This window comes from Thermobia domestica, unplaced genomic scaffold (assembly GCF_964235325.1).
Source record: "Thermobia domestica unplaced genomic scaffold, izTheDome1.hap1.1 HAP1_SCAFFOLD_944, whole genome shotgun sequence".
In the NCBI taxonomy this organism is placed as follows: Eukaryota; Metazoa; Arthropoda; class Insecta; order Zygentoma; family Lepismatidae; genus Thermobia; species Thermobia domestica.
Window position 1 is genome coordinate 1 of NW_027656654.1, and position 16,346 is coordinate 16,346.

Here is a 16,346-nt window from a genome sequence, read left to right on the forward strand (position 1 = left end):
AAGTATGTAGTACAACAAGCGATACTATGGCGCGCTGTCATGACTAAGGAACTGACGATGTTTGCCGAAAGTCACATAATTGGACATTGGGAGTATGGTAGACAGTGGTGATTTATTTATTTACTCTGCCTTAAGAACTCTTAGTTCACGGCTACGTTAGAAGATTCACGGGATAACCCGGAGGAAAAATCCGTCCTCACCTCCTGGAGTTAGGAAAATTTCCTCCGGTCATATCCCCGATCATGTTTAACGTGGATGAATAATATTTTTGCAATACTTCTTTATTCCCCGTGTATCGATAATCCCCCTTTCGGGAAAATTTTTCTAAAATTAACATTTGTGTAGAAATTGGAACGCTACGTGTGCCATTAGCAACTGTTAACACGATGATAGTTTCGTTCAAACTGGCAGAAAGTCATGCACAGAAATGAAAGACATGCAAGTTCGGTCCAATTGGAATCAACGCATACCTGAAGCATGCGGATGTCTGAACTTCAATGATTCAGCTATACAAATCTAGCAATGATATCACATCGGAGGTAGACAGATTAACATGAATCGTCCGGTGGTATTTGCATATTGCGCAAGTGTACCGACATGTCGTCAAAAAGAAACTTCTGCTTACAAAATCATGAGTGGCACGGCGACACAAATGAACAACTCTCATGTAACCAAACACCAATACTTTTGGACCTATCATGCGTTCTCAGATGACAGCCAGGTTTCCCTATTCTCGAACAACTGCCGACAGTGAGTTTGTAAGCGATCGATAAACCACTATTAGTCACAATTTCACGATTCTACAATGAAATATAACATCTCGTGGTATTTGGTGAAATTTGAAAAAGTTGTCTTTTTTTTTTTGGGGGGGGGGGTAGACACATCAATGCTGCCAAATACATTGAAGTTTTGAAAGATAGAAACATAACAACAAGCAACTTTTCATTATTTATCTTTGAGTATATTTTAAGTGTGATAAGAACACGCTACATGACAACATTGGGAAACCAAGCTTTTTACTGTCTCTATTTAAAGTATGAACATTTCTTGTAATTTTGATTCCTTTAAAATAGAATATTTGCCTAGTTCGTAAGCTTCTTTTTTCTAGTATTAAAGTACACTTGCAATAAACATTCTTCACTTTCAAATATCCCATTCGCTATTTTTTTTCTTTTCGTTCTTACAAGCTAACAGAAATGATAAAAATGTTAGTGAACGAAATTGTGGAATAAAGAAAGTGGAAAGATGCGGAAAAATTCCGAAAAAAAACCATGCACGTGGCTTCTGTCCACCACAAAGCCCACTTGGCGCGAGCTGGGATCGGACCAGGATTTGCTACTTTGTATAGTAACATATGACCTGCAATTTACCTTGTCACAGATGAAGTATCGCACTTAAACTCTTTAATCAGGCTTATTTATTATACGTTTTCCTTATAGGAGGATTTTTTATACTTCTTGTAATACAAATTTCTTAGAAATTTACTTTGAATTCTGTCAAATTTCTTAACATAAGAACAGTGATAATGTACATTATAAGTCCCTTTTTACCTCGGGTTATCCTGTTTTGTATATACAACATTGCCTCGTACTTAACGCTGATAGAGCTTCCCGTTCGTACTTTTATCACTTCTCTATTTTCCCATTCAATAGCATTGTGTGTATGCATTGGGTGACATTTTTTCCTCTTATATGAAGGTATTACTTTAGTTTATTCTGAATATCAAAGTAAAAAATATATATCTACTAAGGCGATTGCTACAAAGAATCAAGCCAGAACACGTGAAGAGAGAGTAACATCGAGCATCGTGACTTAGATTGCGTTGTCAAATCTCCTATAGACATCCACCAGGGCTGCAGTGTCCTTATTAAAATAACTCTTTTTTTTTGGGGGGGGAGAAGCACGTAATTTTGTGACTACATTGTAGAGCCGTTCCTAGAGCAAATTGTTCTTTATATATATATAAAAAAAACTACAATAGGAGGAAAGTGACTTACCTTGTGCCTAAAACACGAAGACACAAGGTAAACCATTTTTCTTAAAAAGTGTATAGCTTTATTATATTTAATTTCTTTTATGTTTCAAACATTATAAGACTAAAATCATAGAACAATATTATGAAAATGTCCCCACTAATAGTGAAACCAGGAGACCGAGAATGAAACCAGCAGAGAAATTTCACAATAATAATTTTTAATTACTTGTGTATCCAATCGACTCGAAAAAAAAAATCTTTACTGTCATAATCCCTTTTATTAAAACCTTCGTAAGAGATCCTTTTTTTTCTGACATTTCATTTAAATTATACAAAACGGTAATCATATAAGTCCTTCAGTTCCGAAGTTATTGTAAACACAAATTCAGTTACTTTTTGACTCTATTGTACATAACAAATTTCCTAATCAAGGGGTATTTGTTAGTCAGAAGAAGATTTCACCTAGCTTCGGAAATTCTAACTTAGCTAGGAATACTTACAGAAATGGAAAAAGTCATAAACACAAAGACTGTGTGATTCCGTATTTGATGTCAGATATTGTGATAGCTGCTTGCAAAACCAAGGCTACATGAGACTAGAATAGGGTTGAATTTTCGTATTTTTTTTTTTTCTTTCTTATTTCTGTTTTCTTAACTAACTAACTAACTCTATGGCCTATGGAACCCGGAGGTTCAGTGCCGCGTTCACAAAAGCTCTCCACTGACTTCTATCCTTAGCTAATTGCATCCAGTTTCTACTTTGTATTCCTATCTCTGCGAGATCCATCTTAATATTGTCCTCCCATCTGCGCCTAGGTCTTCCTAATGGTCGTTTTCCTATGGGTCTACCAGTCAAGACTTTGAAAGCGTTTCTACTTTCTTCCATTCTAGCTACATGACCTGCCCACCTAAGCCTCCTAGACTTGACGACCCTAACAATGTTGGGTAAACCGTATAAACTATGTAGTTCCTCGTTATGAAGCTTCCGCCATTCCCCATTCTCGTTCCTCTTGGGTCCGAATATTCTTCTCAGGATCCTGTTCTCAAATACTTTCAGTCTATGTTCTTCCCTCAGAGTAAGCGACCATGTTTCACAACCATACAGAACAACAGGCATGATTATTGTTTTATATATTTTAAGCTTCAAATTCCTCGACAGAATTCGCGACGACAAGAGATTTTGAACCGAATAGTAACACGAATTCCCTGCTTTTAGTCGACATTTAATTTCTTCGTGAATATGATTTTCGTCTGTTAATATCGATCCTAAATATTTGAAAGTATCCACTTTATCAAAAGCATTATTTAATATTTTAACGCCTCCACAATTTGCCGTATTACGGTCCCGACGTACTTCCATATATTTAGTTTTCTCTGCATTTACTTCTAAACCCATGTCCCTGCAAGCGTTTAATAAAGCATTTAATAAAGCGTCCCTGCAAGCGTTCTTAACTAAAACAAATCAAATTCTTAAAAAATCTAGAAGTGTGAAAAAGTAGCAATTTTAAAATGTCGGAAAGCAGAGATGTACTATCAACGGTTAAAGGCCGAACGCAAGTAATAATATCCGAAATATTGGATGTTTGGACGATATACTTTTAAAAATAAGGTTTATTAGTGTTTATTTATGAAAGAAATAATTAAATATTTCATTGCTCTTATCAATTCGCTTACTTAATATGTAATTTTGTTTCCTTTATCCTTAAGTAATCAGCTCCTGAAGTCATGTACAATTATTCAGAATGTGGTGTGAAAGTTGGCGTTGAAATGGAAAGACGGTTTATACATTTTATTTATTTTATTGTTATTATCTATCTATCTATCTATCTATCTATCTATATATATATAAATTTTATTAACTATTGTCCGTATAAGCAGAATAATGATAATTTACATAGTCTTCAGTCGTCAAAGTAATAGCTTGCATAATATTCTTCTAAATTTCAATGGACTTTGATGAATGATTTTACCAATATATCATACATCCAGGAGAAAATACTTACCTATCACCTACATTAAACAATGTCATGCCTCAGTCTCGAGTGAAATTGAGTAAAATTTGGTCAGTTGGACATTCTCACTCACTTCACCATAAATAACATTCTTGGATTAATTTCTTATTCAATTAATTAATGTAATGTTTTCAGTTTTTAAGTTTTCAGATCGATATATTGCTTAAAATGCCATTTTTATTCGTTTATTTAGTTTTTAAAGAAAATACTTTCTAAGAAAATGGATGTATTAGTTATAATAAATACTCAGAGATAAGAACAATATGTAACAATAAAAATATAATAACACAACAAAAAGATGTTTCAAGAATATCGTCAAATCTTTTGGAATAAATTCCTGTTATGTAGATATGTAAATGTGGCTTGTACGCACATAAATAACACACATTTAAGAATATATGAACTTCTTTTGTGCCTGTATCAATTTTTTGTTGGTAATATCTACAGCTAGTATTTACTGTCCCACCTTCATTACAATTGTCAAAGATAAAAAATATATGAATGGAGAATACTTTAACCTTAGTAACCTTAATATATTCCTATCCTTGCAGCTATTTTTAACTCTATGCAACTCGTTTAATCTTGAGCCCGAGTAGGACTCGGGGTAACTTATTAATGCAAACGGACGAAGCCTGAGCAGAACTCGGAGTAATTTATTAACGCAAACGAACAAAGCCTGAGCAGGACTCGGGGTAACATATTAACGCAAACGGACAAAGAACGAGTCTAGCTCAGTAAAACTGTAGCAATTTTACTAACAATATCAAAATACATGTTGTATTTCGACTCAAGATAGAATGTTTAGAAATTTATTTGCCATGTATTTCGTATGACCTTTCCTCTACTACCTGATATATATATATATATATATATATATATATATATATATATATATATATATATATATATATATATATATATATATATATTTAGAATATACTAAACTAATGGGAAGCTGGAATTTACTATATAAATCTAAGAGCGAGAGTGTTCCTAAATTCGTTGTTTCTTGAAGTGAGAAATAACGAAACTTGGAGATGTGATGAAAAATGATACAAATTTCCTAATTCTTAGGAAAATACTCTGACGAATGTGGCAAAGTAAATGAGTCTCCGAAATTATTAACAATAAAAAGAAGAATTGAAACACAACACAACTATAGTGAGTTCAAACTATGTAAATATAGATCTGGAACTGATTTATTTCTGAGATTTAAAGATTTTGGTAAACAATTTAAAAAACATTCATGATCTTTATGTTTTCTTTGTTTTTTCAAACAAATGTGAGTACATTTTAACACGATCATGTACTTCTCTTAACTGTCCTATTGGAATACGTTCTCTTTCTCTTCTAAAATCCTATAGTCTATAGGAGACCACCTCTAGTGCGCGGAAGCCCTGGTTCGATTTCAGCTTGCGTCAATGCTTTATGCTAGACAAACATTGTGTGCGTGGGTTTTCTCGGGGTTCTGACTGTTTCTTCCACTTTCTTCATTCACTGTTTCATTTGTTATTATTATCGCCGTCTCTCTTTGCCTCAATGCATAATCGTGGGACGTTAAAATAAAAAATAATATCTGTAGATTTTGGATGTGTTTTACTACATATTTTCCTCATGTGCTTATAAGAAGAAAAACACGATAGACATTCAAATGTTGAAATCAAACAAAATTAGTTTTATAAATACATGTCTCTGGCAACACTGTAAGTAAGGCTAACAGACCAAACAACATAGTATCTTTTACCGAACCTTTAATCAAATAATCAAAGGATGTTAGTGTCCATAGAGTACGAAAAGGAGGAATTGCTGAGAAATAATAAAAAATCTGAGAAGTCCATCACAAAGTAGGTTTTTGTGTGATAATAAATATTTCAACTTTTGTCAACTTTCTCTTCTACGCGTGAGAAATGGATATATGAGAAATAGGAATATATGTAAGACATTATAAGCTTATAAACGAGGAAATATATATTCTAAGCTTTTAAACCAAGTAAAGGTCATGACGGAATGTAAACCTTGTACTTCTTATAAATCTATTATAAGTATTTCTTATAAGTACATTGAAATCATATTTGTTCCCTCCTTTTGTATTTATATAACCTCAACACTATCATGTTTGTGAAGGAAGATTTACAAATAGATGCAAGCAACTTCGGATTAAATTTCGATTTCAGTTCTGTAATACAAAATTATCGAATATTATTGCAGACTTCTCACGTTAAAAAACACAAGAATAGCACCTTCTCAATAGCAGTAAATATTTATAACAGATTTCCTGTCGAAAAAAGTAGGTCTGCAGGTTTTAATAAAACAATTAAATGTTATCTCCTTCAGCACTGTTTCTATTTATAGAAGAACATTTCTCAACTTCGTAACCAATAGTAATATTAGATCTTTGGGCGTAATAACAGTAGAAACAATAATGTGATAGTATGTGTATGTAAGCTAATTTATAAATTTTAATGTTCAAGAAGTTTGTTCTGTATCGGAAGTACGTTGAAAACTTAAGTTAGTATTTACTAAGCTGTTACCTAAAACTGTATACAAGATCTAAATGGATAAACCTTTATACAGCTTGTATTTGTATTTTGATGCATTCAAATTCATAGGATCACTTTGTGGACAAATGTATGATAAAGGATGAGAGCAAATACAATACAGTGCGTATTCTGAGTTTCTAATGTTCCGTTTACTTAATGATTCGGGGAGGTGGCTCAGTGGTAGAGCGTTCACCTCTGGTGCTTGGGGTCTCGGGTTCAAACCCTGCTCCCGCCAAGTGAACTTTGTGGTGGACAAACACCGTGTGCGTGGGTTTTCTCGGGGTTCTCCCGTTTCCTCCCACTTTCTTCATTCCACCGTTTCACTCATCTCTCATCATCACCGTCTCCTTTAGCCTAACCGGCATAACCGTGGGACGTAAAACTTAAAGATTTCATTTCATTTTTTTTAATGATTCGGGGATGTACACACCCGAATTAAAAATAATAATTAGGAATTTCGTTTTTCTTTTCTTTTCTTTTTTTTTTTTTTTGTGAACAAAATTAAATTTAGTAAATGTATTTAACAAACACCTAGATTTTTAACAAGCATCTTCAGATTCAAGTTAATATCATCAATTCTTCTTATTTCTATATGCGAATTTTATAAATATTTAGCGTAGATTCATTTAGGTAAATAATGAGACAGAAATGCGCTCTTCATCTGAATATAATTACAGAAATATATTTTATTGATTAAGTAATTGTTTACAATTACTTGTCAATAAAATATTTTACTCCAAAATCTAAAAGAGATACATTAAAAATTATGTATTGTTTCGCATCATTTTGTTAAGCTCAAGCAGTAGAACACATCAGACATTTAATAATTTGGGGAAGAATCTTTTTGTTTTGCATCGATCCATATTAAAACATTCTTCTAAGCCTAAATGCTTGACACATATTTTACTGTGGTATCCATATGAGAATACAACATTCTAAGGATAATTTATATCGAATATCCAAAAACCATATAAAACTAAAATGCAACGTAACCTAAATACAAGGATTGACTGAGAAAATATGTGTGTGTATAGATTTTGTTTAATAGATTTCTTTGCTGTACATTATTTGCAACGGATTTTTTTTCAGTGTATCAGTACTAAAATTATATTCTCATATAGTGAAATAAAATTTTGTTAATTTTCAGGATTCGTCTGCCTCTAGTAGAAGAGGAAAGTTCGTCAAAGAATACCCAGTTCAACGAGAAATGCGTAAAAAGGTTAAATACATACAATTCACACACTTCTTTCTATAATTTATATTCTGAGTATTTTGCCAGTCAAGATATACAGGTTAATTTAGCAGATATAATGCCAGTTTATTTTATAAATCAAGGCACTACTCAGCAGTCAAGCGCAACTGAACCTTATCCTTATTTAGTGAAAAATGCAATGTTTTCAACTAAAGATGTTGGCACAAACATACAAGATGTGCCAGGAGTGTATTCGTCTGCTTCCCATAATAATATTGTGAATAGTTTTTCTTTGTTGTCTCCAAGAGATATAAGAAAATGTATGTCCAATGTATATTTAAAATCTCAAAATAAAAATTTAATATCTAGGCTTCAATCTAAGAAAAGCAGTGGTGTGTTGGTAAGAAATAGAATTCAAAATCTGAGTTCATCTGCTTCTTGGGAGTCTAATGCTAAATTTCGGACTAAGGAAGAGAGCCAAAAGAGTATTGCAACAAATTCTTATGAACTTGATCAAAGTGCATCTAGTAAACTTGTATTCGCATTTGGAAAACGATTTTGTTCCAAAGATAAACATTTTGTTTGTAAAAGCTGTGGCAAAGCATTTCAGGAAGAGAAAAGACTACAAACTCACATGAAAATTCACACAATGGGAAAAGTGGTGTCTTGTATGATCTGTCAAATGACGTTTCCCCACGACCATTGTCTTGTTCGTCATATGAGTGCACACCGAACTGTGAAAGGAAATTTCATTTGTTCATATTGTGATCAAAATTTTCTAGACAATTCAAGTGATGTCATTCAATCACCAGAACGTAACATGAGTTCATTCTCTAGTAACGAACTTCAAGTTGTATCGAGTCATGAAAACTACTTACTACCTCGGAGAAAGAGTTCGTATACTAGTAAAGGAATTCAAGTTACATCAAAAGAAGAAAATGATATAACAGATAATATTTCAGTAGAAAGTTCAAACAAATCACTTACTAAAAATAATATATTAAGCAACAAAATTAACAACTATTTTACATGTAACATTTGTAGACTATCTTTTGCTCAGCAGCGAGTTCTTGATCGCCATATTGCTACTGACCATTCGGAAGTGGCAAATGGCAATATGTGTTTAACCTGTGGCAAAATATTTTATGATGAGAATAGTTTACTTCATCACATACGAACTCTTGAACATCATTCTCAACATTTCTCCAGGAACTACAAAGAGGCAAAGAAGCGATATTGTTGCGCAATATGTGACATAAGATTTAGAAAAGAAGAAGATCTAGCTATCCATATGCAAATTCATCAAAGAACGTCCATTTATTTATGTCCAGTCTGTAAAAATCCATTTCATAGCACGAAAGAACTTGAAAAACATTATAGAACGCATTGTAAGAAAGTTCGGTGGCAGAAAGAACTGACAAAAGATTAGCAATAAAAGTTTTTCTTTTTTTGTAGAAAGATCCATCTTTATTTCTGTCAAGAACAAAATTTAGCATGTTATTCACTTATAATAGGCTAATAATATTTTTGATTCAATTGACCTTTGTACTATTAAGTCATGGTCAAGAATTATTACTGATTCATTTATTCACTTTAATGTGTGTTATATGTAATGGTTTCGTCATTTTTGAATATACAATAAAAACAACAAAACTATATTCATCAAATATATATACGTAAAATTCTCAAATACAGCAAACATTAACACAGTGTAACTTCTAATTGAAAAGAATCATTTTAAATTCCCATTCAAATATTTACGAATTCTCTAAAATAGGTGCTAGTGTAACAATTTCTTGATCCTGTGCTTAAAAGCATTATTATTACCGGTTTCTTAGAATGGTATGGAAATAGTATAGTGTTATCTCCTCGAAGAGAATTGTCTAATTTTACTTTGCTAGCCGAAATCTTGATAGTGTTGAGATATTTATTATATGGATGAAAATATGCCTTTCTTTCAATATATATATATATATATATATATATGAAACTGTTTCCAAAATATACACAGAAGTAACATATTGAGGCTCTTGCTATTAACAGTAGGAGGCAAGAAGGAATTACACTCACAACTCTTTTCTGTAGGATGGAAGTATTTGTCACTATAGTGCAGTTCCTTCAAAATATGATCCATATGTTAACAGTGGATGCAAAATTGCTTAATATAGCTTATAGTAATGAAGTTTGTGGTTCAGTTTACGAAATAAAATATCTCGTTATCTAACTTCTTAGATAGTTCTCTTATATTCTTATTTCATGACAGATTTGAAGATTTCCAAACATTTAATATTTTAGTACCCTTATTAAATTGTATTAGTTTACCATTATATGGAAAGAATTATGCTATAATACATTATTAGATTTGCGAACTAAAATTTATTATGCTTGTTTTATTTGCACTTATACGAAAAACATTATTTGTTGCCCATGTTTCAGTTGCTTCATAGACTTGTGCCAAGGTGATGTAATTTGATAATCTTGATTAGGAAATTTAAAAAGTGTATTTTATAGATTTATTAATAGATATGTTTATGAGAATATATAAATTAATTTACAATCATCTGATAAACAAATAGTATGAATGCAGTAAAATTTAGGATACAGCAGTAACATGAATTTAAAACAGATTAAAAGCTATAAAGTTGAAATAACTATAAACGCTGCTTTCTAGTTTGACGATAACAAATCATTTTCTTAAAGTGGTTTCAGATATTCTACTTGACAATGATACTTTGTACTCAAATATTAATTAGAGATAAGTGCGTGAATAGCATATATAACTCTCTAAAACTCAATTTATAAATAAATATGTTAGTTAATGTGAATATAAGTAAACTTTAATAGTTGGAATTAACATGCATTTATATGCATTGAAGTTGACATGTTTCAAGATAATTTTCTTAAAATTTATACGATCTTCATTAAGCTTAATGTGTGTGCTTTGCTTGAAGCTTAGGAAATAACTTGTTCCTTGGATTTGGGAATCTCTAGAGAAATAATGTGTACAATTTCTTTAGTAGAAGTGGGAGGAGGGAAATCAATTTGATGTTTGCACATATATGTAATGTGAATACAAAACATTTTTTTTTACAACAACTTCCGTATTCAACTTTGATATAATATGGCATATATTTTCTTTCAAGATTTCCATTACCCTCATTACTTGGAGTTTAAATAAGGGAGTAAGTTTACTTCGTTTTAAAAGATATGATCCTTGGTAAGTTAAAAGAAAAAGAAAGAAAGAAAAAAAGACAAAAGTCTGATTTTTATGAAATATACGGTATGTTTTGTTTGAGATTCAAGGATTATCTCTGTTTCTTAAGTTTTACATTGCTCAAAGACAAAGGAACGAAGTCACTTCGTCTTTTTAAAAAAACACGTTTACTGATAGATTTTCTAAAAAAATCAAATTTCCTGATATTTTCAGTGGTGCCTATTACTGGAATTATGAGTAAAATAAGTCAGGAGTAAGCAAGTGAATTTACTCCAATTTTAAGATAAGATTTCTCGGAACAATGTTTCCGAAGATATTCTAGTGTTATACTACTCCAGTAAATAGATATATCCCCTAGACGATATGCGGTATTTAGATATGAAATTATTATTATTTTAAACTATATCGAATTTATTCCTTATTATTTTGTGCTCCATATGTGACTTAAGATTGGAAACAATTAAGATTCTGCTACTCGGGGAATGTCATTAAGCTTAACACTTCTGCAAGCAAGGAAAGAAAACATATATATCTACTTCTGATATTATAGGTTTGTATATCACGATTTTTTTATCGTACTACGTACAAATTTTTGGTGTGAAAAGGAAAATAATATTCCTATTTTGTTATAGACTTAAGCAAGGTATGTATCAGATAAAGTAAGAACAGAGAATATAGAAACCAGGCATACAATCTAATATTTTTACAATACAATGGAACCATTTCTAATGGAATTTATATTCAATAAAAACCTGTTCCAAAGATTTTTCAAAATGTAAATTTTATTTGTATAGCCTTTGATAATCTGTTACGATAATTCTTTTTATTTTAAAACGTTTAAAAGTATCTCGGACATAAAAATGATAGTGGTTCAAATCTCATCTTACTATAAGTCCCATTCCACAGTTTCTTCTCCATAAACAAAATTTACTTTGTACTTTTTAGTTCCTCTCCAATTATATATATATATAAATATATATATATATATATATATATATATATATATATATATATATATATATATATATATATATATATATATACGAATTAACAACAGTCATAATTTTCAACTTACAGAACAAAGGTTCACAGTGTTCTTTATATTATGCACCACTGATTATTCTAATAACTTTTTTGTAGCAGCAGAATCTCTTTTATTTAGTTACCGTTACCGCAAAACAATATTCCATATTCTATAGGACTTTGAAAAAAAGCATAATATGCTAATCTTATATAGTTGTTCGGGATTATCTTTCTTAAATTTCGTATTAAACTTATTATTCTCGAATGTTTTACACATACATATTCTGTATGTGCTTTCCACGTTAATTGCCTATCAAGAATGATACCAAGAAATTTTACATTCTTTGACGCTACCGGACACTCATTCAATGAAAATATTTGTCCAGTAGTTTTACTTTCATTACGAAGAAATCCGTTTGCCTTAAACCGTTCCTTGGTTTTGATAAAGGTTTCCTTATTCAATATCATTAGCTCTGTAAGATTATTTCTGGTGTTTAGCAAGGTTGTGTGATCAGCATAAAGAAACGATTTAGCTGAGATATTCACTGGTAAATCATTTATAATGGTCCCAGTACAGAACCTTGAGGAACCCCGTATTTTATTAGTAGGCTCCGGATTCTTAGGTTCGAACCTATTTTATTCCTGCACAGTGAATGCAAAAAATTCGTGTTTTCTTTACATTTCAAGTTGCTATAAGTAGAACTATATTAGTTTTATAGGACCTAAAATGTCCTAATTGGGGGGTTAGGACCTAAAAAATCCTAAATTAGCATTTAGAACCTATAACGTCCTAAATGATTCTTTATAGATATTTTTAACTTGAAAAATACTTTCAAACACGCAGTCAATCGTCAACGACATAATTTCATCTGTAAAGAAGGTTTTCTTGAAAGCTCCTAACAGAGTGGCTACCTTCAAGGATATGCTTCCAAACACACCACTGTCACCACAGCCCGTTGTGCCCCGTTGGGGAACGTGACTCTCAGCAGCACTGTACTATGCAGATAATTTTGAAAGCATTGTTCAGGTCATCGATTCGCTCGACGAGATTGAAGCCGCTTCAATCACGTCTGCAAAAAAAAAAGCACTGAAGTCACAGTTTGCTGTACAACAACTAAGTTACATTAAAGCCAACTTTTCTCATCTGCCTCAAGCCATCACTGAATTGGAGAAGAAGTCTCTTTCACTAACAGAAGGTCTTCAAATTCTTCAAGAAGTGAAAGAGAAAAAAGTACCTGGGGAAGTTGGAACAAAAATTGCGGACAAGTTGGAGGCGGTTTTGAAACGCAGTCCTGATTTCACACAGATACAACTAGTGGGCCAAATTCTTCGTGGAGACAATGTCCAAGAAAATTTGCTATGGAATCCCGAGGAATTAGCCAGTATGAAATATGCGCCTCTTACATCGTGTGATGTGGAACGCAGTTTTTCTGCATTCAAGAGAATTTTGTCAGACGACAGGAAAAAGTTCACAACAGAAAATCTTGCCAAATATTTTGTTGTTCAGTGGCATTACAGAGAGTGAAGTGACCACTTTTTGCGCTATAGAAAACATGAAAAGTGCCGGAAAAACAATATTTGAACATTCGTATTTCCTGAGTGTATCGTTAGAAAAGTGAAGAGATATTTGTGGTGGTGTATAAAATTTTAAATATAAGAGAACTGACCAAAAACTACTACTACTACTGCAACTATAGTACGACAGGCCATACATATGTTAAACTATATTTCAGCTATCAAAAAAGTCCAAGGTAAGAAGAGTTTTATTACTTTTATTACGCAGAAGACTGGTTAGCATAAAGCTTACTAAATTAAGGTTACCATTTACGTATGAAATAGCTAACAAAGTGTTTAAAGTGTAGTAATATTCCGTTTTCAGTAATATAACGCTAAAAATCCTAAACGGTGGTTTTAAAAACCTATAAAATCCTAAAATACACTTTTTAAAATCCTAATTTGAATTTTTGGGACCTAAAAATCCGAAGCCTATTTATTAGAATGCTTAATATATATATATATATATATATATATATATATATATATATATATATATAGCTGGTTTCATTAGGTTTGCCTTGCTGCATTAGGTGAATAGATAAGAATTTGCCTTCCTTCCGGAAGAAAAGATTATACTGTTTTCCTTATGCTGGTTTATCTGCTTTGAGCCTTGCCTTGCTACGTTAGGTAAATGAATTAGAACCTACCTTAGAACAGAAGTCAGAAAGTAAGAAAAAACAAAGATTTTTTTCATGCCCTGATATTTATTATTGTTCTAAGCAACTAAATAATAACAAACACGTTAAATTATATTAGTGCAAATGAGAACGAAGAAAGTCCAAGCATACACTTTAAAGAGTAAGAGTTTTTAATTTTTTTATATATATATATATATATGTTTTCTACTTTACAACCTCAGTAAATGAACCATGAAATATTACTTGTAGCAGATTTCAAATATCTAAAATAAACTTATTACAAGACATAAAGAGTACTGTATTTCTCCAAAATTTTCTCCCGAAAATTAAAAGTCTTATGATTATCAAATTACTTCACGCCATTGTACAAAGAAAAATATTTATGTCAAATCATATGGACCAACAATATGCCAAACCAAATATAATTGGATGAATTAAAAAATGTCTTAAGTGTGTTTTTATATAGAAGTATAGAACGAAGTGTCGAATATTGAGATTTTGTGGCATTTTACTCATTCTTTCTGAACTGTGTCACTATTCTGCACTAGCACTTGAAATGTAATGACATCTTTGGATTTGCTTCCAGTAGTTATACCTTTATTTAGCGCAAAGAAGATGGGTGATAATTTTAAGGAATTATTGTGGTCGATTTTGTGGAATGAATATAGTAAAAGGAAAAGGAAAGACAGTGGGAAAACCTATAGACAAGCTGTCAACCATAAATTCATATGGCCTGAGATGGAACCTGGAACCTTCGTATCAGAGATAAATGCTTCACTACTGAGTTTGCGTGTTCCACCATGTATCAACTGTTTCGTACCCTTCCTCGAACAGAGCTGTGTAATTGAATTTCGTTAAACTAAATCGTATTGGATGTTGAAGTATTGTAGGAGTGAAAATCCGTCTTTCTTTGAAAACTATTGCGTGAATGTACATATGAAACGGTTCCTAAAGTACAGGGTGTTTCAAAAAGAATGACTTGATTTTAAAAGTTCATACGTATTGATAAGAACATACTACAAAAATGGGATAAATTGCAAAGTACTCACAAAGTCTTCAGGTTTTAGTTATGCTGTTACAAATGTTCTATGTGTCTACAAGCAACAGAACGAACAACATCTAGACGATAGCTTGTTTCCACCATTTTATCGGAAGTGCAAGATCGACTGGACTCTTACCTTTGCACAAGCATTATGTCTCTTCAAATTGGCGATACCAACAACGAATGTTTTTGAGTGCAGGAGGATCAATGCCACAACGCCGACGAAAAGCACGCTGGACCGAAATCACCGACTCAGTCTTTGCAAACTGCAATACACAAAACGCCTTCTGTAGAGCGGATGCCATCTTACTTCTGCCTGACTGCAAACTGAGAAGACGCATTGACTGACATCTAACGGCGATTTTCTGAAACTCTAGGTCACGTCCATTCAAATAATACTAATTTCCTTGCCTGCACGTTCCATGTTCCGTTATTATTACGGTCCAAAATCAGGTCATTCATTTTGAAACACTATGTATACACAGTTGTCAAAGGTATTTAGGCTTTGAAACAAAAGTCCGCTAGACGCAGACACTAGCGCACGCAGGAATTTATTTCGGAAGGAACCAAACTCAATATGAGGGTATTTATATTAAAATTCCTAAAATTGCCTCTAAAATCAGGCTAAATTTACACAAAAGTAGAAATTGGGGGGGGGGTCCGGACTCCCAGGACTCAGCCTCTGCGTACGTCTCTGGGCGCAGAAGACATTATCCTGACACTTTTTGGTGCATAATGAATATATTTCTCCCTAGATCACAATTACTTCAAAATATAATTCGTATGTTAATAGCGAATGAATAATTGCAGGATATAGCTTACAGTAATAAAATTACTGATTAATATTATGAGCTTGAATTTATGAAATAATTCTAAAATAGTTCCGTTATGCTTACATCACAGACTCAACTGACAATTGAGTAAAATTTCGTGAATTGATTTTATAACCTAAGTATATTTCGTTATTCAAATTACATAAATTAACTATTACATGAAAGCTCTTTTCTTAAATGTAAGTCATATGGAGATATAATTGAGAATTAATTTGATAAGTTTCTGAAAATAAAAAGTTCTTGATAAGTTCTTAACTAATTCATAGTTTTCAATTTATTCATATTCATTTTAGTAAGACCTTATTTGGTACCAATTACATT

At 32.0% G+C, this 16,346-nt stretch overlaps 1 protein-coding gene across 1 annotated transcript; it reads left to right on the plus strand.

Moving 5' to 3' along the window:
- Positions 1 to 7,673: 7,673 nt before the first annotated feature.
- LOC145677490 (zinc finger Y-chromosomal protein-like) lies at positions 7,674 to 10,171 on the plus strand (the record flags this gene model as incomplete). Its single annotated transcript, XM_081747969.1, has 1 exon — positions 7,674 to 10,171. A coding segment is annotated over one exon (1,474 nt), but the record flags the coding sequence as incomplete, so codon positions are not given.
- Positions 10,172 to 16,346: the final 6,175 nt, after the last annotated feature.